Source organism: Zonotrichia leucophrys, chromosome 5 (genome assembly GCF_028769735.1).
Source record: "Zonotrichia leucophrys gambelii isolate GWCS_2022_RI chromosome 5, RI_Zleu_2.0, whole genome shotgun sequence".
In the NCBI taxonomy this organism is placed as follows: domain Eukaryota; kingdom Metazoa; phylum Chordata; class Aves; order Passeriformes; family Passerellidae; genus Zonotrichia; species Zonotrichia leucophrys.
The window spans coordinates 38,452,150-38,478,364 of NC_088175.1; the positions used below are offsets into that span (position 1 = coordinate 38,452,150).

Here is a 26,215-nt window from a genome sequence, read left to right on the forward strand (position 1 = left end):
ATTGATTCATTTATGCGGGCTCTGTGTAAGGATTACAGAGCAAAGGACTTAGAAATTTTCCTCTGAAAGTTTTAAGGGTAAAAATTTGGCTGCAGGTTAGCAAGCAACTGGCTATGAGGCAAAACAGAAAAGTAAAATTCTAAAAGCATAAAGTTGGGATGATCTCTTTAGAACTGATCTATCTATTGTCAACAGAGTACCACAGGTGATAGGTAAAAAACCCATATGCATATCTATGTCTTGCACTGAATCTTCTCCCATGCAGTTTTACACAATGAATGGCCCAGGCAAAGCCAAAGTGATGGGTAATGGGTAACTGTGTAGATAATAAACCATGTGTTTCCTACATTACCTACAGAAATATACATGTAATTTCTACATACAGGAAACTGGCCTTTAAAAGTGACTTGGAGAAGAGTAATAAGGCATGGACATTCTCTGCCTCTCATAAGGAAGAAAGTACAGCATCAAATAAAATTATCAGGTGGCAGGCTAGAAACAAAACTAAAGAAGGCAGTGCACTTTTTGCACTTTGTAGAACTCATTGCCACAGGATATTGTGGACACCGAGTATGTGGTTGAGTGTAGAAAATACTAAGACAAATAAATGTTAAAAAAATATCAGCAGGGTATGTTATACCAAAAATGCCATTGTAGTTCAGGGAGTCTTTGAGCTTCAGACTTTTGAATGCTTGACAGATTATGCCAGGAAAATATTCTAGATGCTTGTTCTGATTTTATAGTCCTTCCTTCAAATCCATTGTTTACCACAATTAGACAGGTTTATGGGCTGGGTGGACCTTAGCATGGTTGGCTTGATGCTGTCAGAGAAATCTTGCTTTTGATGCTTAATTTAATATTTACTACTTGCAGTAATTATATAGAACATCATCTGTATTTTCCAAATATCCTGTGGAAAGGGTAAAAATCCCAGTTTAGTAAATGTCAAGGTTCCTTTTAAATGTAATTATGTTAATATTTGATTTACACAAATAGTGATGCTTTATAATTTCTGAGATGTTATCTGAAAATCTATATAAAATGTAAAGAGGTATTTGAAAGAAATTCAGTATAAGGCTTTTAAGGATCTAGATTTTTTTTCTTGACCATGCATGGTAGCTCATTCAAAACCCTTGTTAAGATGGAAAGTATTTCAAGTACTAATATTCTGAGCAAATGAGCCCTAATAATTCAAACATTTATGCACATTTATGATCATGTGACACTTCAGAGTAATCCTATTGAACCTTATGATGTAGATAGGTTTTGAAAAGTGGGATATAAGTTTGTGTAGAGCTGATGTCTAAACAACTTTCTAAAGATCAGCATATGTTGGTCTTTTAATTTTGACGCCTGTGTCCATTGTAATTGGTTTTTCTATGTTCTAAGTAAAGAATCATCCTAACACAGTCCTGTTTTTGTAATAAAGTGGATTTTTTTGAAATATCTGAACTGTCAGTGGTGATGTGTAGGACTCCAGGTGCTCCTGCTCATGGTATTGTGGAAGGAGATGACTTTAAATACGGGGCCCGGGTTTACTTCAAGTGCAACGCAGGTTACAGCTTAAAAGGCAGCCGTGTTGCCTACTGTCAGCTTGATGGGATTTGGTCAACACATCATCCTGAATGTGGTAAGGTCATTTTAAGTTCTAATTCTTTTCAAATCTTTTGGCCAGTGTATTCCCATGAAACTAGACTATCAATTTCTTGCTTAAAATTTGGTAGGTCTGTGACATAATATGTCCTTTTGTCTTTCTGTCTTTAAGAAGCAGTAGGAATTCTTATTTTACTCTGCTGGAACTCCAGCCTGCAAGACTTTTTATATAAAGGTCTGACTGAAACATCACTTTACTGAAAACCAATAACCTCAAAGTCTTCTTACACATAGAAAATGTCTAGGACCAAAGCCAAGTGAGGGACATAGAGCAACAATGAATAGTTACTTCCATTACTCTGTGTGTCTGACACTTTCTCTGCAGAAGCCTGGTGCACTCTGTGCAGGTGAATAGGAGCTTACTGTGTGAACACTAGACTCTTATTTCAATTCCTATCCTACATAGAAGTTGATGTAAAAGAAACTTCCGTTGATTCTGACTGTGCAGGACGGCATGCCTATCATTCACATTGGTTCAGTTGTAAAATTCCTTCTTGACATCCAAAGAGACTTTAAATTTCCTTTAGTTGATTTGCATTGCATAATTTCATTTTTGTATTCCAGAATAATTTGTTTCTATTGATAAAGTGTTTTCTAAGTGTGTTATGTCAAACAATGTACATTTTGGGGGGAGTGTTGTAAAACAGATATGTTCATTTGAAAGAGCAAGCAATAGGTATTCTTCTATCTAGAGAGGTCTCCAATTGCAGTAAATGTAATGTCAAGATCATGCCAAGTCCCTGCTGCATGATGGCCCTGGCTAAAGATCTATAGAAAGATCTGTCTCTAGACTTGGCAGTCACTGAACTGCTAGGTCTCTCCTTCCCAGATATTTTCTCTTTATTTTTAATAAATCAAAAAGGTCATAACCCTGAGCCTAGGGAAGGAGCAAATTACTGTCAAAGTACTGAAATAAGAGAAGGCCTTAAGTGACTTACATGGTCAAGCTTTTTTGGTACATTTGGAAACAGGCACTGTGGTGATCAGATGATGCCTCCAGGCCAGCCATCAGTGCAGAAAGCAACTTGCAAATAAAGCATTATTCTGTGGGGGATTCTCTGTAGTCTTTAGCTGCTATCAAGTTATCAGTCACTTATGGTTCACGACTGAGAGAGCCTGTAGAGGTACACAGGAGGAAAATGGAGCCAAATAAAAAGGAGACAGGGCTCTGCTTTTCCCTTTCTTCTGATGGAGAGGAGGTTCAGAAATCCTTGTTTACTAAATATAACTTGTGGAAAAGTATTTAAATACATATATAGCCTTCAGCATATGCTAAAATCCTATGCTTGCAAAGAAAACACTGAAATATAGACTTGGCTTGAATGCTATACTCACTGTTAAAAGCACATGCTCTTCATTGGAGGGGCATTGTTATGGCTGGCTGTGTGTTCACACGCTTTGCTGAACTGGGCTTTATCTGGTGGCACAAGGTATGACTTTGTGACAGGACAGGGCCATACCTTTGCACTGTAACTGTGCTGATTTCACAGCAATTTAAATAAATGTCTGAGTGCTTTGTTATATGTTGGTGCTTTTGTGAGCTGAGGCTCAGCAGGCAGCCAACTCTGAAGCACTGATATGAAGAGGTAATTTTGGGTCAATTGATATGTCCCAGTCCTCTGGGCACTCAGTGAGCAGCACCAACACCAGCTGTCTGAACTAGATGTGCACTGGTTATCATGCACTGAGGCACCAGGCAGAGAAATTAAATAGGATTGCATGTTAGTGTTGTCCTGACAAGAAAACTGAGGTGAAATCCAAAGGGAAAAAAATGTACCTTGTCAGCTGCTAAATAGAAAGAGCAGAGGAGTTAAAAATGAAGGAAAAATCATCTTCTAGCATCACATAGTGAATACTGTCCTCCAGATTTAGGCCAAAAATCTAAGTTTATTGAGGAAAAAACCAGAAAAACCAAAAACACAACAAGAATTTAAAATAAGTGGAAAATACTGGGAAGGAGGAACTAAAAGAGATTTTATAGGCAGAATATAGCATGAGTAAGCGTTTCATATTAAATTTTTATTGTCAGTAAATACATACATATGTTCTCTTTCAATTCATGTATTTCCCTGGATTATTGAGATATCTCTCTCAGTGCTAAGAAAACAAAATGCAACCAAACATAAAAGCAAAATTAAGTAGTCTATTTTTATATCCAAGTGCAGTGAAGTATTGAAAATACAGAAAATGGAAAAGAATGCCAAAGGCCTGTTTCCTGCAAATAATTTAAGTGCAGCCTTTTATGCTGTTGAAGAAGCCTTGTTAATATTAATGGGACATTAACATCATAGAAAGTCAAGGTTCTTTTTCAGGACTGTCAGCTACTTCTTAAGGTTTTAACAATTTGAGAATTTTTACCAATTTGAGACTCTTATGGTTTCAGTGAGACTGAAGTGTGTATTATAAACAGACATCCCTATATTATAATTTCTTTTTTAATATTTGACATTTTCAAAAACAGCAATCCCAGATGGGTCTTGAAAAGGCATCTTTAATAAAGTGTAGATTGTTTAGTAACATCTGAATGAAATGCCAAGCAATTTGATGGGTGAAAATAATGTAGTGAACCTGATAAAATGGTTACTATTTTTTTCCCTATCATTAGTTCTAGAAGAAAAAAACTGCTCAGATCCTGGTGGTCCACTCAATGGCTACAGAAGAGTGGTAGAAGACACTGGGCTCTTGAATGGACGCTATGCAAAAATTGGCACAGTCATTGCTTTCTTTTGTAACAACTCGTATGTTCTTAGTGGCAATGAACAAAGGACCTGCCAAGACGATGGAGAATGGTCAGGGAAGCAACCAATCTGCATAAAAGGTAGTTTATAAACTTTTTTACCACAACTCACACAGGCTGCTATGGTTTCGCTGGATTGTGTTCTATATCATTTGCACTGAACAAATGATCATATTTGCTGAGAGTAAGCTGTCTGGCTGATACCTGATACTGAGTTTTGTAGTTTGCCAGCTCTGCTGGCTGCTATACTCAGACAGAGAAGTTGCCAATGATTCCAGAAGATTCCATCTTTAAACAGGGAAAGGAATGTTCTCTAAGACCCTTATTATCCTCATTCTAGGACTGAACCTGCGTAAGATCAAGATCAAAGAAGGTCAGGAGGGAATTGAAATAGAATTAAATAATTGTCTCATGAGACTGTTAACGATCAGTTGCTGTCACAGGGAGTAACTGTCCTTTCACAATCCTTTTAAAACAATGGGACCAGTCATAAATGCAAAAGCAGAGCCTGTACAATATGATTAAATTATATGTATTCACCAAAACACTGCATCAAACCTTTAAATCCTATGCTCTTCACCTGGAGCTATTCTACTAAGTGTGAATGAAACCCTGAGTGAGTGAGTGAGTGAGTGAGTGAGTGAGTGAGTGAGTGAGTGAGTGAGTAATGAATTTGGGCTGGGGAACTGCTAAATTCATTTTATAAACACATGTTCTTGATATATGGATTTTTTAAAAACTGAAATGATGATTATATAAGGAAATATGTCTGTCTCCTGGGCAATTTGCTTTATTCTGTTGTTTTAGATGAAAATAATCTCCCCCTGAAGCATGCAGTCATCTGTGGAAAGCATCTTTATTGATGCTTACTGTGATACTGACATAATGGCTAACACATATATCAATCACAAAGAACTAGATATTGTTAAATTACACAGAGAACAAGGCATACAGATAAAATCCATCCTGCAAGATTCCTTTTCTTCCATTCAGGGCAGCAGGAAGGAGACCCTGGCAGAGTTAATTGAACTTGAATATTTTATCCTAATCTTAAAGAAAGTAAACTGAATATGCCAAACTAGAAATCTTAGATCTCCTTTCTGTTATTTTACACATATTTAGGTAATTCTGAAGTGTTTCTTTGAATCCAGTTCCTTCCATAGAAGACTCCTAGAAGTGCTTAATATCTTGCAGCCTTTCTCTGTATGCCAACTAGCTGTGTGGGGCTACACAGATAGAAATGAAGCATTTTTATATATAATTCCATTACTGGAAAAGTTTGCTCTGATACGAAACCATCCTCCATGGTGGTGCAAGTGTGGCATTCAGACAAACTGAATGATGGAAAAAACTTCCTCCATGCCTGAAAGTGCCAATGCAGACTAGTTCAGAAGCTTCCACTGTTGTAAATGGGATAGATCTTGTGAACTGTGAAGAAGTATTTTTCCAAGGCCTTAGGTTTTAGGATCATTAATTCTCGTAACTTAACTGCCTCTTTTCTTAATTCAGTCCTCTATAGTTAGAGAGAGGAAAGGTTGCAAATGTGTATGAACCATAGCACCTAGAGCTGTGAATGTGAAAAAGTACTGTGCAACATTATATCTTTTCTAGCCTGCAGAGAGCCAAAGATCTCTGACCTGGTGAGACAGAAAGTGCTTCCAATGCAGGTTCAGTCAAGGTGAGAACGCAATATGTCAACTACAGTTTAAAGAAAAAAATGTGATTGCTTTTCCCCTCCTCTCCTTTTCACTCCATGTGTTTAGCCTGCCTGAGCAGTGACTCCTACAAATCCACTGATAATTGAGCAATGAGAGCTGCTGGGAGGGGAGGTCTGATTGAGCACAGGCTGCCAGCTGCAACCTGGAGGCAGCCAGGAAGAAATGCACAGATAGAGACAGACAAACTACAGCATGATGCTGGAATTCTGCTGGCAAGCTTGAGAACAGTCTAAGAACAGTTCCTTGGGGCTAATGATGAAAAATATGAACATGTGCCATCTTAGTGCACAGGGAGAGCACAAGGAGAGAAGAGGGTATTGCAATGCAACCTGCTCCCAGTAAGTTTCACCATCCAAAGCAATACAGCACTTTTTATATAGGCTGGGTATGAGGGAGAGGGTGAAGTAGAGTAGGAGGGGAGGAAGGAATGAAAGATTAGATCCTTCCTGGGCTTACCCTTCTTATGATTTCTTGAAATAAACCCCATCAGAATTAAATATGTTGCAATGTTCAGGTTCATTTTCGTCCAAGTAGTAATTTCTCATTTCAGGGTTATTTTTGAAGTACATGACTAATTTAGTTTTCAATTCAGTGCTAGAACTGTCCTCATCTTTGGTCTTAAGAACAGTCATATCAGGTCAGAATGAAGGACCAGCTCAAGCTTTATCCTGTCTCTGACAACAGCCAGAATGGCTAGAGAAGATCTGAGGAACAAGGCAAGCATGTACTTCCCAGTCACTCTGCCATTCTCCAGGTCTGTGATATATGATTGTAGAGATGGCCCTGAGAAGCTGACATGAGGTTTTGGTAGCCATTATGGGATTTTTCTTTCTTAAATTTCTCTATTGACTTTTGGATACAGGACTTTAATGTTTCAGGTATGAACACCAGCTGTATTGAGAGAACATACATGTCCTCCCATCCATAAGATGATGGCGTCTCATGTTTGTGGACTGTTTTTAATCCCTTGAAGCAGAATCTCCACTTAATAGGTCAATAGTGAGGTAAAGTCTAGATTATGCAATATTGCAAGTCATCTGTGAGTTTGGAATGGTACCCTGGCAGACTAAATAGGACCACAGCAGCTCTCATCCTCCTTTCAAAATACAAGAGACTCTTGTTCTTGTTCTTTGTAACTTTACTTTCCTGTTATGTATTGCCTCATAGATTGGATATGATGGAGGTGTCTGTGTCTCTCTGTGATAAAAAATGAAGTAATCATGAGGAAAAAAAAGTCTTTTCTGGATGTAGGCAGTACCAGAAATCTCAAGGGAAACTAATTTCCTGCTGAATCTTTCAGGCATAAAAAGGGGATTTTTTGTAGACATGAGCTTTTAAGCATTAAAGCAAGGGACATATTCTAAATGATTAAAATTTAAGTTTAACTGTAGTCAAGCTTATGGTCCATATCTATGCTGGTGCACATATTTATTTCTTAATTATGTGCCCTGTTTCAGCTAATCAGTACAATTTCTAAGTGGAAGCTTAGCAATTATGAAATTATGAAATCTCTGTGGTGAGGCAATTATCTCTGTTAATTGCCAAATCAAGCAGCTTTAGAAACATCATTTAATCTGAATCAATTCCTAATACTGTCTATTAAAATATTCACTAGAGAAAAGATGTGTCTATCTCCCCTCTACTGAGAATTAATAATGACAATGCCAAATTCAGGTATAATTTCTTAATTTAAAAAATGGTGTCTCAGTCCTTTTGTGAATGGAAAAAACTTCCACATTCAGAGGCAATTGATTTCAATTCGGAAACTGTAAAATGAAAAAACAGACACAAATAGGATATGTATAAGCATATGTGTAATTATATATATGTGCAGATATATGTAAATAAAATAGTGGGATGTAAATGGGAGTATTGCTAACCTATGCTGGAATTATGTTTTTTCCTTATTCTTTCATGAGCAAACTTTATGTGATTTTAAATGATACTTAACGCAACTGGTGATAAAGTTATGGTAATGATTGCTTTTATAATATTATAATTATGGTGTTCTTTGTGCCTTGAAACAGAGAAACACCTTTGCATCAACTTTACTCTTCTGCATTCAGCAAGCAAAAGCTTCAAGTCTATCCAACCAAGAAACCAGCACTGCCATTTGGAGAACTGCCGCCAGGGTACCAGCACCTGCACACTCAGCTCCAGTATGAGTGCGTTTCTCCCTTCTACCGCCGGCTGGGCAGCAGCAGGAGGACTTGCCTCAAGACAGGAAAATGGAGTGGGAGAGCCCCTGTGTGTATTCCAAGTGAGTCTCCAAGGGAAAAAAATGTGCATATCTCTTGGGTGAATGAGGGAACAGGATGTGCATTCATGTTAGATATTTAGGGAGTCACAGCAGTGTAGGCTGCTTATACTTCCAGCTGGGAGAAAGGAGCAATAAAGCTTGAAGGATATATGTGTCTTTTTATCCACCAGTAGAACTTGATGGTAAAGTGATCAGGCTTTCAGCACTGTGATTTGCCATTAATTTCTCTACTCTTTTATTGAGCAAGAGGTATAGTGAGTCTTTCTCCTGATTTGAAATAGCTTTCTACTACTACTTCATGTTTTTCTGTATGATTTACTACAAATGGGATTTTTCTTTCATTTGTATACTTTGGCACACAGCTGACAAAACCATCAAAGTTTGAGCAATAGAAGGGAGAATCTGCAATTTTAAAGAGGCCCTTCCTTTAATAAACCCTGCTAAGGAAGAGTTCATATTGCAAACTGTAAATCTAGATAAAATCTAATCTAGAGGTAATGCACAAAGAAGTTAGGGTAAGAACGTCACAAGATTTGGTAAACTCCACTACTGACATCAAGCAAACCGTGAAAAGTAGATCTTAACAACAAACAAATTTTTATTGTTCTTGTTTGTGGTTTTACTTTGAGATCATATCATGTATTTTGAAAAGTATCGCATTCACTATGGACATGCACACACTACATATCACAAAGAAAAAATACAACAATGCAATGTAACTCTTTCAACTGAAATTAAACCTTTTATGATGTAGGGGATTTTACCCCAGGTCCAAGCATGGATAAGGTATTCCTAGAACAAGGCAGAGCTTTTTCTTTTCCCCAGAATGACTGTTGATTTAGATGCATTTGCTTCAACATTCTTGTTGCAAGGCAAGTCTGTTCTTATCGGCATGAATTGACCTGTGCAAAGAGTTGTGCCAAGAGAGGCCTCAAAAATACACTGTGACTGCCTAGGGTGAATTTTAGTGCACTGATGGCTTTATGGAATTTTATGATAAACAAGAATCAAGGGTGTTCTTTTCATTTCTTTCTGCAGTCATCTCATTATAGTGCAAGTCGATAAGGTTGTTGTGAAAATTCACCTGCTCAAGTGCTAAATCCACATTCCTACTTTGCCCAGGAATTCAGATAATAATGGAAAAGTTGAATATTGTTTTAAAAAGCTATATCAAATACTGCCAGAATTTTGCAGGTTAGAGACAGAGGCTAATTAGACAACTGTCCTTCATATTCATCATGGCAGTTTAGTTTCTTTTGGCACATTCTAAGAAGGAATTAAGAGTAATGCTCGGATTCTTTTGGGGAGAAAGTGTTACCTACTTTTTGCTTCATGTTTCCCCAGTCTGTGGAAAAGCAGAAAACATCACCCTTAAGAAGGCAGTGACCTCTATGAGGTGGCCATGGCAAGCAGCCATCTATCGCACAGCCAGCGGGGTGAAGGAGAACAGCCTTCGGAAAGGGGCCTGGATCCTGATCTGCAGCGGGGCCCTGGTGAACGAGCGCACCGTGGTGGTGGCAGCCCACTGCGTCACTGACCTGGGCAAGACCATCGTGCTCAAGACAGCAGAGCTCAAGGTGGTTCTGGGCAAATTCTATAGAGATGATGACAGGGATGAAAAGACCATCCAGAACCTGAGGGTGAGTAAGCCCAACAGGATTGAAAAATGATGGGCACAGGTAGATGCTGATCACATCTGTCTTGTATAGGGACAAAACGTTGACCCTTTGGGCAATGCACTCTCTTACATGTTGTTCTTTGAGATGCATGTGTAGAGACTCAAGTGGAATGGCGTAAGAAAGGCCTATGCTGTAGCTCATTGAATTCCTCGAAGCCATCCAACTCATACATTCACCCCTAATTAAGAAAATAGCTCAGGTTCTGTGGGCCATAATGTCTTGAGTGATATTGCCAGTAAAAAAAGTAGAAGAGATGCCAGCTACTGTCAAAATTGATTAGCATAATTTATGAGGGAAACACTTGTGCTCTAAATCCTGGTTTGATGCCATGAGCACATTTCACTTCTCAGCCCCAAGGCCGTAGAGCTCTAAACTGAAAAGAAGTTTGTGTCTGACTCCAGCTCCAAAAATAGCACCTTGGGCTCACCAGAGCGATTTGATTTTTTTCAAGCAGAACTAGAAAAGCTGAAATCAAAATCAGAAATACAGCAAATTTGGGTATGTGTGTCTCTTTTTGGGGGGAAATTTGGGGTGTGTGTCTGAGTTAATTAATGGAATTTATCCAAAATATCATAATTAACTTGATGCTTTCCCTCCTGACCCCTTTTTAGTTTCTTTCTCTAATCCCATCTTTTTCATTGTGTTCCTGTAAGAAAATATATTACATTTTTTTTACAGTATTTTCTTATAGGAATCCTATCTGTTCTTATAGGATTTCATTAAGGACATGAGCAGTAAAGGTTTGGCCCCAATATTATGTAATGTATTGCATGTTTCTCATTTGAGTGGAAGAACACCATAGATGGGGGTAAAGGAGAAGTATGCAGGATAAACTAAAATGTATTTTGGTAGTATGGAAAGAGTGCTGCTGACCTGCCATTGCTGTTAACCCTACAATTCTTCCTACTGTGTTTCCTCTCCAGATTTCTGCCATCATAGTGCATCCCAATTATGACCCTATATTACTTGATTCTGATATAGCTGTCATAAAACTCTTGGACAAAGCCAGGATCAGCAGTCGTGTTCAACCCATTTGCTTGTCATCTTCCCATGACCTGACTGCATCCACAGAGGATTTAAAGATAATGGTTACTGGCTGGAAGGTATTGGCTGACATTAAAGATCTCGGATACAAGAATGACACAATCCGCATGGGAGTTGTTCAGATGGTGGATTCACTGTTGTGTGAGCAACAGTATGAGGATAATGGGATACAAGTCAGCATCACTGACAGCATGTTCTGTGCCAAACAAGACCACACAGCCTTTTCTAATATTTGCCCTGCTGAAACTGGTGGGATTGCTGCCATAACTTTGCCAGGAAAAGCATCTCCTGAGCTAAGGTGGCACCTGATGGGATTAGTGAGCTGGGGTTATGATAAAACTTGCAGCCTAGAACTCTACAGTGGCTTCACCAAAGCTCTTCCCTTCAAGGACTGGATTGAGAAGAACATGAAATAAAAACCTGAGTCTGGAAATGGCATTTTATAACATAATATCTCTCTCAGTCTCTGCTACTTTAGGCTTCTCATCCTAGTGATGAGACACATCTGGGATAAGGTTAAGGCAGGCAGCCTGGTAATTTGTCCTAGGATCAGATATTTCATCAGGCTAATTTTACTTAACCCATGACAGAGGGTCTTAGTGCATGAGAAGTTTTGCCATATTTTGTCTGTCTCCCCTGGTGGGAGGACGATGCTCTGCTCCTGAGTCTGACATGCAGAAACAGGACAGTAAATTCTGTCTGAAATTAATCTGTAGTGTGGAGCTCCCTGGAGAAATTGATGGTGAGCTTCTCCCAAAGATCTGTGTGACTGAGTGGATTAAGAGTCTGGAAAGAGTAGCCTGAATTCATTATGATGGATGAGCTTGTTGTGGTATGTGCTGTCTGTATTGCCATAGTACAATGTAATCTTCTTCCCTCCCAAGTACTTTACACATTTAAATAAACCATGGTTTGTTTTTTTAACCTACATACTCATGTCTGACATTATTTAGATCCATTTTTGCTTTATATGTGTCACACTCTTGGAACTCTCTACTGCCCTTGTCTCTTTGCATGTCACTCTCACTTGGGACTCTTCAGGAACTAAAAAGGCAGAATCAGCATAAAATTCAAGGACTATTTATAAACATAAATAACAAGATTCTTTTTTCTTAATACACCCATTCCTACTATTGTACATGAACCACTACAATGAAATGTACCAAGGAGTTCTCTTTCACCGTGTGTTCTAAACAGATAAAAACATGAAATATATTTTAAATATGTTTTTTCCAAGTGTTTTTTTTCATAGAAGTATGAAAACCTCAGGAAAACTTTTGGTTCCCATTAGTTCCCACACATTTGTGGTAAAACTACTCCTCTGTAGCTCTTCAGGGTAAGAATAATGTCCAGGTCTCATGCTTAGCAGGCACTTTTCTTGAACTGAGACTGAACTGTTTGACATCAGAGTAAGATTCTCCTATTGGGCATATTGTCCAGGGAGACACCTGAGTGTCCTCATGGTCCTTAGTCACTGCTCTTACACTAAATCATTCTCTATTCTTTATTTCATTCTTTCAGTCATGGCTAAAGACTAGGGATTAACCCTATAAAAACTGGGGAGAAGAGACAGTACTGACTGTCTTCCATCAATAATGATTTCTTGCTAAGTCATATATGACACTCTGGAGTTTTTAGGACCTTCAAATTATTGCAGTGCCCAAAACAGCTTACAGCAGTAGTTGGCTGTGAGGACTGGGAACCTGATGAAAAGATTTAGTGCTCTTACCAAGAAGGACTCAGATCCTGAACTTGTGTTCTGCCTATTGTATGGGTATAGCAACTTGAAGTTAGCAAGTCTGATTTCAGTTCTGATTCTTTGCTGCTGTAAAATCTCATTACAAGTTTCTTAGCATTCAGTAGTTTCTATCCACTTTTGAATCTGAAAACTGCTGCTAAAAGGACAATTAGTGTTGGACATCATTCCATGTAACTTATTTTTTATTTTCTTGGCAGAAATACTTATTGTGTATGCTTTTGCACTTTCCTTGTTTTCACTGGAAATAGGATCACATGATGTTGCTTAAATCAAAAAGTTTAAGGGCTACAATTAAAGTATATTGCTTCTCTTTATCTTGTTTGTCTGTCTTCTCCTGCCAGGAGATTATGCTTGGCCGACAAAGTGCATGGCAACAACAGCAACAAAAATCCTGCATTAAATGTGAAAAACATGATGTGTTTCATTCCTCTGCCGGGAGGAACACATGCCAATGAATGTGTGGTACTCCCCTGCTGACAGAATGGCTTAGAGTAAATTAGGTGTCAGTTTTGGAGAAGCACAAACTTGCAGAAAGTCAACATGTGTTTCTTCCTAACAGCCACGACAAAGAGTGAAATGAGAAAGCTCTTTCATTATTACATTAAATGAGAGTTTCTACACTCTAAATAATCATTGGATTATTTAATGGTAAACAGAAATTATGAAGACCTGGGAGCTGGTTGTGTTCTCAGTTAGCACACCATGACTGCATTGCTTTCCATAGTATTACAGCTCTCCCCTGCTACAGCTGAGAGAGACGAGGTTCTAAATGCTTTTTTCTCTCTTTAGGTTTTGTCCAGTCCAAACAGATCTGCAAAAGTCTGGTTTAATTCCAGCCTTAGACCTCCCTCTTCATCTTCTAAAGATCAACTATATTTTAATATATACTGGTCCTCTAACTTCTCCTCAGTGTTGAATCCCATCCCCATTTGGCTTCAAATCAGGAGAAAGTTTCTGGGCTTGGACAGCAACAATATAGCTGTTCACTAGCTGTATATCACACAAAAGTACATTCTTGAAGAGAAACTTGTAGGAATTCATGGAATTAAAATCTCAGGAGGTTGCTATAGCTGTGCATGCACAACACTATTCAAACCCTTTTTTTTCACAGCCATGATGCTCTTCAAAGAAGCAGAAGTAGGAAGATAGCCAGACACCTGGCTCAACCCCAGGGTTCATATTTTAGCACAGCCCTTTACAGGAGGAGGATGAGGTTGCAGCATTTGCTTCTATTTCTGGATCTCAATCATGTTTGAATCCTAGATTCAAATCTGGCTATTTCCAAATGCCCACATAATGTTTTATTGCTCTGGTTGTATGACATAGGTATTCACATGCAAAAGTGAGCAGTCATATCAACATATCCAAGCACCTGTACCATGTCGAGTATTCCCAGGAATTACAAACCAGCTTGTCCATCCTGTCAGGTTTACCCACAGTAGTTTCCTGTTTACAGACTGAGCAGAACTATGCAGGGGTTAGCATCTAATGCCAATAATGAAGAAAAATAGGGATAAATGTTTGAAAAAAAGCAATGTGTGACCTGGAATTGATAATATCTTTGATAGTTTGACTCTATTTTTAAGATGTAGAACTGTTTCAAACATCTCTTTCTAAACAGGTGAGGATCTGTGCCATCTGTTGGAAAAAGGGTGTGAAATAGCACAACATGGATAGCAGCTCATTTTCCCTCCAAGGAAAAAGAGCTGTGCATTCTGGAAAGGCCATAAGGATATTGCTATGGAAAGAGGAGAGCAAAACACTCTCTGCATTCTTATTCCCTCCAACGAGTGTATGTTTTTCCTTTGTATGTTTCAGGGCTGCATTAAATTACTACCCAAAAGCCAGGGTGCTTAGCTGAAAAATAGGAAATGGACATACTGAAATACAAGCTCCTTTCAGGCACCCTCAGTTACTCTCATAGAATTGCCCTTGTAAAAGATTTTTGTTGAAAGCCTACGTCCATGGTAAGATTACAAGAAAAAAAATGTGTATTTGATTAGGACTGGGGATTGCGTGATAGGCTGCATCCTGCCATTTTTTAAGGGCAAGTAACTGGAATTGGCTTGGTTGCAGGAAAAGCATCCTGGGGGAGTGGGAGTGGTGCAGAGGGTCAGGCAGGCTTTGCTCAGCTGTGCAATCCCCGCAGCCTCCCAGCTCCTTATCGTGTCAGGGGGCTTCCGCATGGCTGCTGGCTTTCTGTGCCACCTCCTCGGTGCAGAGGGAACGAGCTGTGGCAGAAATGTTTGTTCCCTGTTAAACGAGACATCAGGTTGGTCAGACTTGGATGGAGAGACAGCACTGAGGTTGGCGGGCAGAGCCCCAGCTGAGGGAAACGGGAGCGAAGGTGTGTGGCAGTGTCTGGGCGAGCGTTCTGTGCCCCAGCACCTGAGTGCGGGTATAGAACAGGACAGAAATTTCCTGCCCTACGCTGCAAAAGCGCCCTGGGCGACACCCGGGCCCGGGTCCACCGGGCCGCGGCCGCGCGCAGCGCCCCCGACGCGGAGGAGCGGGGCGGGGCGGGGCGGCGCAGGTAGGGGCGCGGGGCGGGCCCGGCCGAGGCGTGGGGAGAGGTCGCGGCCACAGGCGGGACGGCGGCCGCTCCCCGGGGCTGTGCGGTGCGGGGCCGGGCCTGCGGGCCCGCCGGCGGCAGGTGGGGCCCGGGCGCCGCGCCTCGCCCACCTCCCGGCAGGGGGCAGCACCGCCCCGCGCCGCACCCTGCGCGTCCCTGCGGGCGGGGGCCCCGCTCCCGCGGCCCCTCGGTCCCGCCAGCGAGCCCCGGCCGTCCCGGTGGGACAGCACGGCGCGGACAGCGGCCCGTCGGGCCGGGCCTCCCGGGGGGCTACTGCCGCCTCGGCGCGGCGGGGCAGGTGCCGCGGCTGCGGGGACGCAGCCTCTCGGCCGCGCTGTGGGACCCCGCGCCGGCCGCGCGCCGGGGCACGTGCGGGTGGGCGGCGGCAGGCGGACACCCCGAGCGGGGCCGCGTGTGTGTGTCTGTCTGTGTGTGTCTGTGTGTGTCTGTCTGTGTGTGTCTGTCTGTGTGTGTGTGTGTCTGTCTGTGTGTGTCTCTCTGTGTGTCTGTATGCGATCGCGCCTTCCCGCGGCTCCCGGCCGCTCCCCGGAGTCCCGAGCCTGCCCCGGGAGGCGGTGGCGGCCGCGGCGAACGGGGCAGGTCGTGGTCGGCGGCGGCTGGCCCTCCCCCTGAGAGGGGCTCGCCGCCCCCCCCCCGCTGCCAAGGAGCTGTTGGGGGGGATTTATAGGAGTAACAACGGCTCGTGATGTCAGCCCGTGCCTAAAATAGAGAGGGATTGACTGCAAATCCACGGCTCGAGGGCTAAACCTTCCAATCCAGCCTCAGCCAGCGCCGCGCCGATGTGAAGTCGCCCCCCAGCTCTCGCACACAGCCGCGCAGACACGCACACGCTCCCCGCGGCGAGGGGAGGGCGCCGGGGATCGCAGCCCAGGTGCCAGCGCCTCCTCGCCCCGCCGGCCACTGCTGGGCGGCCGCGGCGCAGCAGCGCCGGTCCCCGGGGCACCGAGAGCCTGCTCTGGGACGGCGGGGTGGGGGAGAGCCGAGGAGCGGAGCTGCCGGATCCTCGCCCTGCGGAGCCCCCAGGATTACAAGGAATTGCGTGCTCCTTCCCAGACGTGAGCGAGGGTTATACCAAAGAACCAACCTCCTTCGCGCCCTGCTGTCCAAATTAATCCCTTGGACCCTTGAGAAGACAGGGTTTTTTTCGGAACCATGGCATCGACAGAAGGGTGAGGGGGACCATCTCTTGGGTGGGAGGAACGGGAGGATGGGGGAGATGCCCGGCATTGTTCTTTTGGTAACAGTTTCCTGTCATCTGCTTCATTGTTAATCCTTGCCCCTCGCCATTCCCTAACACAATAATTAGGGAGCGAGAGGAAACGAGAAGCAGACGATCCACATATAGAAGAGAGCGAGGGAAAAAATTTCAAATATGAGCCACTGAAAAGGTCTTGGGTTTCCTTCCCATCACTTCTTTATTTAACCCCTGGAGGGCAGATCAAGCTTAAACCACCTGCCTGTGAAAGAAGAGTACAAGTGAATGGTTCACTCAGAAGGGAGGGGGAAGCTTCTTCCTAAATATAACAGTAATGTTAATAATAATAGTAATTATAATTTCAAAAATAATCGAAAACCTGTCCCCCCAGCCATCCCTTCAAAAGGCAAGAAACAAATCCAACTTCTTGAGGAGTTGTGCAATTTTGCAGTTCTGTGCCAAATGCGTTAAAGTTCTAGCAAGAAAAATGCTGGGAAGGGCAAAGGGTTCTACAAGAGGCTTTAAAGAAAAGCAAACACAGTTCAGCTCTGGTAGTGTCTCCTGGAAGGAAACCGTTGTCCCTACCCATGCCCAGATTTCAGGAGTCGCCCACTTCATTGCTCTCTGGTGAGCCAGGGGGCTTGTTCAGTTTACAGACTTGCTGGTTGTAGGAAAGAAGAGAAAAGATTTCATTGATCTCTGCTTGCCCTCTTATAACACTACCTAGCATTAGACTGCGTTTAGTGTGAGCCTCCCCTTTATCCCTGGATGTTGTCATGTTGTATCAGCATGATCTGCTCAAGATAGGACTCTCTAAGGACAGAGTGCAAAAGGAAGCTCTGTTTATATTGCCTTTGTGTCTCTCAGGCTAAAAGACTTGCTGAGCTGATTTAAATAACCCAACACATGTCTGGGAGGGTGTGCACACAAGTGTCCCATTACCTGGTCAGAAGAAGAAGCTGGCTGGCTGTGCAGCAGCCCCAAGCAGTTGGCTTAGGAGGAATGGAAGCTTAGAAAGTGTTGGTTTGGGTTGCTTTGGGAAAAAGAACGATCCCCAGTCTAACAGAGGACAAGTATGTGAGGCTCTTTGGCTTTTCACAGGACTGTGAGAGAAGTCATTAATTTATCATTTGCTATTGCCTTACCTTTGCAGGGAATTTCTGCACTGAGTTTGTACGTTTTTGTTTTGGTGGCAATGCAGCAGTTTAATCTGCCCTATGTAGCATTTCCTCTATTTAACTAGATGCTGTCAACAAATGGTCAGACCCATGAAGAAGAAGCTCAGAGGTGGAAGGACCAGCCTAGGGTTGCAGCTCTTTCCTTTCTCTACCCTTGGACTACCCCAACTATCACTCTCCTCTGGATGGTGCAGTCATCTGCTGTTTGTATTCCCACATGAGGTGGCTGTAGAGGTCTGTGCTTGTTTTGGACCAGTGGTGGAAGGTGGGATCAATTGTACAGGAGTTTAATAAGAGGTGTTAGGGAGATCTGTCAACTTTGGATGAAAGGAGGTTTTAAATGTGTGTAGAAAGAGAAAGAGGTGCTTTTGAAAGAACTTGACTGAACAGGCGGGCTACAAAAGATCAGAGTGCCGAAACCAGAAAGGCTTCAGTAGATGTGTGCTTTTGTTTTTCTTATGGAACACAGCTAAATTGTCAGGGTGAGAAAAGAAACAAAAAGTTTAGGCCTTGTTTTCAAACCTTGTAGGAAATTTACCTAGACTAAGACAAACTGAAATTGTGGTTTGGTATGATTCAGTTAGCGGTCTGTGACAGCTGAAGGAGGTGTGGAAAAAGAAGTTGAGTGGGAAGCGTTTCAATTGTCAATCCATGTTTACCAGTAAGAACCTCTTTCAAAACTGAATTCTCATCTTTCTCTTCCCTCAAGTGAAAAGCTGGGGGTAGAGATTAGCTTTCGCTCTGGCGTAAAGGTCAGCAAACTGAGGCACCAAAAGGATCATCAGGGAGAGGGAGTATTCACTGGACCTTGTTCAAGAAATGCTTTCCCACCAGCACTGGCACAATGTGAGAATGGTGGCAGAAACACTGCTCTGCTTGCAGCAGTGGGCACTATCTCAGGCACACACAGGTACATGGAAAAGGACCTACTGGAGATGGGAACAAATGGATACACTCCATATTTACGCCTAGTCACTCTGGGGATGTTCAGCTAGAGATGTTAGTTGAGATCAGAAGTATATAAAGGTTTTATTTTGAGGTGTTAAAACTGTTCCAACTACAACAGTTTTTGTAGTGACTTATTACTCTTCTCGCAGGGAAGCCTATGTAAAATCTTCAAAGTGAGGATGTCAGGTGTGTGACAGATGTTTAATGAACAACAAAAGGCCCTGATATATAACAGAGGAAGGTAAATTCATGCTCCATTGTTAAGAGTTAGCCATTACTTGCAGACAGGGTTTGGTAGGAAAGATTTCCTTGCCTGTTCCTTTTCATTCTTTTCTTTTTCTTTCAATATCTTATTTGGTTAAGCTCATCCATGTATGGAAATTTTCTGCACAAATCTTTCTGTTCCAAGAGGATAGTCAGCAAAGGGAAACTTCAATTGGAAGAAAATGGGAAAGGAAATGTTCAACAACATGGCAAAATCAGACCCATGTGCCCTCTGGGTTTATCTTACTGTCGTTCCAGCTGGTGGGGTTTTGGTTTACACTGTCTGTATATTGAAGGTTTAGTCTTTCTTTCACAAAATCTCCTGATAAAGATCTCATTACTAAGAAGGATTTTTGGTGTTTAGCTGGTGCTGAAAATGGAAAATATCCTGTTCAAGGAGGAAGGGCTAGCACCAAGTATGGATACAGTTCAAGGTTTCTTGTTCTGTTTAAACGTCTTCTGCTGGCCGTGACTGCAGGTGGGATGCTGCTGGGAGACCTGGCCTCCTGATCTGTGCTGGCATTGCCTTTCACAAGTGCTTAGTGTGGTACAAAGATCCCAGGCCATGGGTCTGCACCCACAAACTGTGGTGTCTGTTGTAGGGCTCAGTACGTGGTGGGTTGATCTATGGTGATTTACCAAAGCAGAGCATTTCAGCATTTCCTTTGCTTTTACAGGGTCTGGATTGGACCTAAAGGTTACATGACATTGACTCTGATCAGTTGATGCCCATGCTTGCTTTCAGACCTCTGAGCAAAGTCCTTGCTTCACATGGTTTTATTATGGCTCTTATCTCTTTAGTCTTACTAAAGGAAAAGAATAAAGTACCTTGCTACTGTTTTGCTGGTTGTTTATTTGTCAAAAAAAAAAATCTTTCAGAGTGCTGATTTAGATTATCTAAAAATGTAGAGATATGTTTGCATTTTGTATGCCTCTGAAGGGCGGGAGTTTCAGGTGTGCAGCTTGGATTAGGGTCTGCTCCTTCAGGAATATAGCCACTAGGAGACACTATCACTGCATCGACAGAAGAGCATAAACAGAGGCAGAGCAGGTGTGTGAGCGGGGAGCTCAGCCCTCTGTGTGCAGGTCAGCCTCAGGGCAGCCCCGTGCCCCTGGCTGGGCAGCCCTCTCCCAGTCCATGGGCATGGTCGGGGAGTCAGTGTGGACCAGTGGCCGTTCCCAGTGGGCACTTTGAGTGTGATCACCATGTTTTGCAGAGGTTAATAAGCCTGATGTGGGCTCTTCCACTTCCATTGGTCTCAGTTCTGGAGAGTGGTCCCAGGCAAGGCTTATGAAAAGCACAGAGATGGCACCTGTTCAGATTTGTGGTGCACAGTCAACAGGCATGTCTGTGTGTGTATGCACCCTGCTAACAAAATAGATCAGTGAAGTGGAAGAGTTTGAAACATTACTGTGTTTGAATAGACAGAAGTCTGGGTAACTGCTTAGTGTTGTGGTTTGATTAGTGAAATTGTGCTTCTCAGTTCTACATACACAATATCAATGGTGTTTGTGTAATATGAAATGGCACAAATGCAGTGCTCCTGTTCTGTTCACACTAGCAGATAAACTGCATGGCAGGGCAGAGATCCCCACCATAGTATTTGACTCTGTCAGTATCTTACTTAGAAGGAAACAAACAAACAAAAATTCTCATCTGAGGTCCATTCCTCCTCTCCAAACTTTGTTGTTTCCTCATTCATCTGTAGATATTCCTATCTTCATCAGAAGTTGCACTGTCTCTGAAACTGCAGTTCCACTTTCAGGAGTATACTGTTTGTCTGTGCTACCAGATCACCCAACAATAAAAGTTCGGTCCAGACCAGAGAGCATATGATTTGATTTATCCAAAATTAGCTACAGCTGTGGAACCCACATAGGTTTTATACTAGCTGTAGATGGATGGTTATTATCAAAATAAGTTAACACAGGAGGCACAAATAATAAATACCTTACTGCTATAAAGCTCTGTGAATACAAGTTAACCTTCCAAAAATTTTTGAACACATTTGAACATTAAGAATTCATTCACTACACAGGATTATTTTTTTAGTCATGCAGCTGTGATGGTTTTGGATCTTGTAGCAGGAGTCATAAGCCATTTGCTGCATTGTCAAGACAAAGCTTGAAAGGGAGATTGCCAGCATGTATTATGCACCTAGCCTGGAGACAACATGACACACCTAGGTGAGTCAGGAAAACTAACTTGGCATTTCATTGTAGGGTTCAGGCACCTACATAGGAGAGTGGGTTTTCAGGATCTGCCACAATATATACAACAAGCACACCCACACATTTCTTGTCATCTGAGTTCTTATTCTGTAATTTACCCAAAAAATTTCTCTAAATGGAAACTTGAGGAATTCTTCTGGCACAAGTGTTTAGATACTTCAGAGGATGAAATCTTCCAAGTGCTCTCACTGTTATTTTTACACAGGATTTGATGAGCACCAGCATAGGATGGAGATGTTTTACCTATGCTCTTTCTTAGACATTTTGTGGGACAGATGGAGTGAATGTAGCTTGGTAATTAGTCACATCAGCTGTGGCTCTGACCTCATTTCACTGTTGTCAATTGCAAATCTTTCATCAATTTCAGTAAAAGACAATTAGGCTTTGCAGAAGATAACTCGTGATCCTTAAATGACACAATAGTTCTCGTGGCCCCAACCTTCAGTCTTGTCTTGAGATGCCCTTTCAAAAAGAGGTTGTCACCCAGACAGCAACTCCATTTTTGTACATATTCAGTTCATTTTATAGACACACAGGGGTTAATGTTTCCTATAAAATCTACAGGTGCTTATTTATTTTGAACTTCTTGGAAACAGCAGGTTATATTTTTGGATTAGATATATGAAGGGAGGTTGCGCTATCTTAAAAAATAACTTAAGCGCTCAAAAGCCTTATCTTACCATAGGTTTATGTGAGATAAATGTATGTGATAAATGTATGTATGTGTGTATATATGTATATGTACAGCCTTCTCCGTGGATGTATGTGTAGATGTTTGTATACAATGCACTAAGAAGTCAGCATACAAAGTATTGCTGTACTAGCAAATTATAACATTTCATTTTCTTTCCTTTTTTTCCTGTTTCTCCTTGATCTAAAGGCTGTCCCAATGAAGACTGCTAAAACCTGTAAATTTGTGTGCAGTGTTTAAAGTGTAACAGTTTTTCAGTTTAAGAAGAGTAACATTAAAACTCTGTCCTCTTTCAGAGTCGATGTGTTTGGCATGTGGGTTCCTTAGTGGTGTAGGTGACAGAGGGAATGCTGGGACTCGGTGTGGACGTGGATCCCACACTAACAAGAGCCTCAGTGTTGGGTTATCTCCATTCCAAAGCAGTCTGTGCATGTGAGGGGTGTGGGGTGAGGGTGCAGTGCTAACGAGTGACCCTTCATCTTTAGTACCTTCTCGTGTAATAGCTTTCCATTTTCTGTGGGATTTAATTCCCTTTGCCAGCAGAATGTGTTATAATGCCTGCTATTTAGAGCAATTAATTGTATGATTTCTTGAAAACACTGGCTGGATCTGTCAAATCCATCATTTCTGTAATTGTCCATCCACTAATGAAACTCCTCTTTTGCCAACTCACTACAATGTTTCACACAGTTTTAGCCTCCAGGTCATTACTCTAAAATGTTATTACCAGAGGCATACAAGCAATACAAATAAGTGTGCTTTTATATATTTGATCCTACTTCGGTATAAATTTTAAGGCTGTCATTGTGTTTGAAGTTTTAAGACAATTAACTACAATACATTTCAGTCCTTAGGAAGGAAAACAGACTAAGTTCAAAGCTCAAGGAAGAACTAAATAAGGACCAGGGCATAAAAGAATTAAGAAATATTCCTGCTAATTACAGGCATCTTTAGGAGACTAGTGTGGAATTCAAGAAAATGCAGTACTTCAGGTTCATTGCTGTGTCTGAGAAATCTAATTTGTTGAAGTGTTTAAAGAAAAGATGATAGAATGAGATTTTAAAAACTAAAATAATTTTAATTTTTACTTTCAAAAATAAATTTTTAGTGTCATCTTCAGTTAAGAACACTAAAATGGTGGGCCCTCCAATATAAAGGAAAATATTTCATTGTGTATTAAGGAAATGTTTTGAGTAGACTAGGACAGTATTTGTCTTTTTTGTGTTTTTCAAGGTGCCAACAATCTCCTCTTAGAGATTTGCAGAGAGCAATAAAGTCCTCCCTCATCCTCCTTTTCTGCAGGCTGCATAAAAAGGCATATCTGTTTCTGTCTTCAGCTGGTTCAGCGTTGTTGCTTCCAAAATTTCCTCAGTTTTGAGCTTTTTTTTTTCAATCTCACACCCTGCAAGTATATTTTGCAGTGTTGATTTTCACAACTGCAGTTTTGCAACATTGGTTTTGAGTACTGGTAATGATACTGAGGCATAGAGGCTGCCTGCCTCAATGTTCAGTGAGCAGGAAGCTACTGCCACTCCCAAAGTCAAAGTCCTTGAGCCCCATCCATGAACTGAGCTTTTTCTTATTCTCTGATAGCTCATTATCAACTGGATCCCTAATAAGAGGATAATGGATAGCACCTCTGAAGTAGGTATTTTGGGGCAAGCTTAAATTTAATTTATCATCCCTTTGGCGGATTAAGAATAGTCAAAGATGTATCCAAGCGTAAAATCTGTGTGAGTGAGAAAATGGTCAGTTTGGTACTAGAACACTTACAAAGTGTTCACACAATGCATTCAAACTAATACTTATCAAAAGTGTAAATGCATTAATTTATCCCAGGGAAAACAGGTAAATGGGTCTAAGGTTGCATCACCTGCTAGTTCACATCTCTGTGTGATTCAAGTTAGTCTCACTTAGCCCTACTGCCGAATTTGTGCTTCACGTGTGGGAATGACTGCACTTCTGATTGACTGGTGGCCTCCTCAAGCCATGCCATGTGGTTTCCAGATGGAGGACTTCATCTCCCTTGAGGCAGGAAGCCCGGGTGTCTGCCTTTCCAACTGTTTGTTGTACTTTCTGTACTGTCATTTACCCAGCCGCCGAGTGAAGTTTGGATTTGGGGATTTGCGCTCTTGCAGGGACAATGACAGAGATCACTGCTAAACAAGTCACGTGCACTGCTAAGCTTCTGACACTGCTCATCATTCACAAAGGCTGTCTGGAAGGTGCAGGGAGCAAACCTGCTCATTCCTACTCCTTTGGACAGGCGTGTCTGATGCAGCACCCTCTTACAGGGATTGATGAACACTTCTGGTACGAACTCTTCTGGTACATTTCCAGTATGGAGGAGCAACGTGACCAGGGACCAGTTTAGATCCTGAAAGTGTTGTAACTGTATTAGTCTGGTATTGTATCCAAGATAATGACAGCCTCTAAGTCCAGCTAATTATCTTGAGTGCAGGAGAGCACTAGCATGGATCTGCCAGCCTAGCACACAGGCAGACACAGGTACCCTTTGTATCCCAGGTTCAGCCCACACAGCGTCTCAAACCTGTTTCTTAAGGCAAGGAAAAAAAGATCAGCACTATTTATGAGTACAAAAATTAGGGCCAGCATTTGTGGGTTTTACAAACCACCAACTGCCTGGAACCATGGCTTCCTTAATTGAAAAAGTGACAACACGTACGTAATGTGTAGCTGGGGATATGAGAGTGGACTAGAGGCTCTTCAGAGTTCCCTTCCAACTTTAGCTTTTCTGAGATTCTGTGCATGACAAATACACAGTATACAGCCTTTTCCATGTAGTATATTCGTATCCTAGTTCTTGGCTATGGCTGTGATGCCCTGTACTGCTGGCACACCATCCTGTAATATGCTGATCCATGTACTGATTTTTCATGAGATTGGATTCAGGCTGTGTATACATGAGTAATAATCCAACCCAACAGAGACAGCTGGACCTGCTAAGTCCACGTGGTGCTGGTTACTTAGGTGTGTTTCTAGAGAACATTCCTGGTGTAGCCTAATCCAAATGTAACTCAGCTCCTTAGCGTGAACCAGAGCACAGCAGGTGGGCATCTTCAGGAAGTTCACTCCAGAAGCTCACTTTGGACTAAATTGCTAATATAAGTTTACCCTCAGTTGGTCACTGATACACCTCAGGTAAGTGTTGCCTGGTGGGCAGGTGTTCTTGGCAGGCTCTCCTCATCTTCTGGCTGCTGATGTGCATGCTGGCAGCATGGCTCCTTCTGCAGCCACAAGCTGAGGTGCTGCTGTGGCCTTTGAATCTGTGTAGACTTGCCTGTGTAAGTCACTAATGAGCAGCACAGACTGCTGCAGGACACAGCATGCCTGGAGGTAAACCATGGTCTCCAATCACACAGAATGTGGAGGCTTCTGTTGCAAATTCATGCCAAGTGTGCAGAGGGTTCTGGGCCACGTTCAATGGCAGAGGCAGCATCTCAAGTATATATGGTTTGGTACGCTTCCTTTGAGGCAGAAAACTCTCTCACTAATTAAGCATCTGGTCCTTATCTGTGTAAGACCTACTTTTGCTGTGGTAACTGAGAAAAGATTTGTCTCAAAAAGCGCACGTGTATAGAAACACATGTCATCCACATACATGCATGCATATGGGAATTAATTAACACCTGGTTGCTATTTATATCCCAGAATTTAGGTCAGGTAGTGGAAAACAGATCAGAATCGCTCACCTGACATTTTAGGAGGACTTAGAACAGGCATTTTGCAGTGTCCCATGCTGGAAACTGTTAGGAAATACTATTTCTATTGACATAAATAATGCCAAAGGAACCTTCACAGCTGTGTAGGGGAAAAAACACACAAAACATGTCTCGCTGTAATACCAAAGCACTTTAGTAAGAAGACTTCTGCTGCTTCCAGGATTAGCTGTTTCTTCTTGCTTTTGTTCCTGTCCCATTGCAGGCATCTGTTCCCTGGTGGTCTGCTGAAGGGGGTTCCCAGTAACCCTTTCCAAGGGGAACCTGGGGAGGACCTTCTGAAAGATACAGTAATGGGTAATAATCAACACTTAGGGCAGAAGGGCCTCACAGCAGTCACCGTTTCTTCAAGTGAGTTGCTGGAGTGCCTTGAGGGGGACATTCCTGTCACCTTTTCTGGTAACGGGTTTGTGTCACACGGTGGCACCCTTGCAAACCAAATAAAGCTTGAACTCCCACTGCAGCCTCTCTCAGGGAGGTCTAGGGGGTCTTCATTCTTACTTGATAACTGAGGCTTCGGTGTC

At 42.1% G+C, this 26,215-nt stretch overlaps 2 protein-coding genes across 5 annotated transcripts in view; both read left to right on the forward strand.

The window, feature by feature from the left end:
- PAMR1 (peptidase domain containing associated with muscle regeneration 1) overlaps positions 1-13,073 on the forward strand; it is a 56,489-nt gene extending 43,416 nt beyond the window's left edge. For 2 of the 3 annotated variants that reach the window (XM_064714674.1, XM_064714676.1), the window contains 6 exons: positions 1,460-1,630; positions 4,259-4,471; positions 6,002-6,068; positions 8,136-8,368; positions 9,713-10,008; positions 10,971-13,073. In XM_064714674.1, the coding sequence (XP_064570744.1) occupies positions 1,460-1,630; positions 4,259-4,471; positions 6,002-6,068; positions 8,136-8,368; positions 9,713-10,008; positions 10,971-11,507 (1,517 nt within the window). In that variant the 3' untranslated portion in view covers positions 11,508-13,073. The remainder of the gene's footprint in view (positions 1-1,459; positions 1,631-4,258; positions 4,472-6,001; positions 6,069-8,135; positions 8,369-9,712; positions 10,009-10,970) is intronic. The other variant, XM_064714675.1, reaches the window with a different exon arrangement.
- Positions 13,074-16,122: 3,049 nt separating this feature from the next.
- Positions 16,123-26,215, forward strand: part of SLC1A2 (solute carrier family 1 member 2) — an 85,644-nt gene continuing 75,551 nt past the window's right edge. The window contains exon 1 of one of the 2 annotated variants that reach the window (XR_010440467.1): positions 16,123-16,612. Coding sequence is in view for 1 of the 2 variants with exons in the window: in XM_064714534.1 (XP_064570604.1) it covers positions 16,596-16,612 (17 nt within the window). In the remaining variant the exon portion in view is untranslated. The remainder of the gene's footprint in view (positions 16,613-26,215) is intronic. The other variant, XM_064714534.1, reaches the window with a different exon arrangement.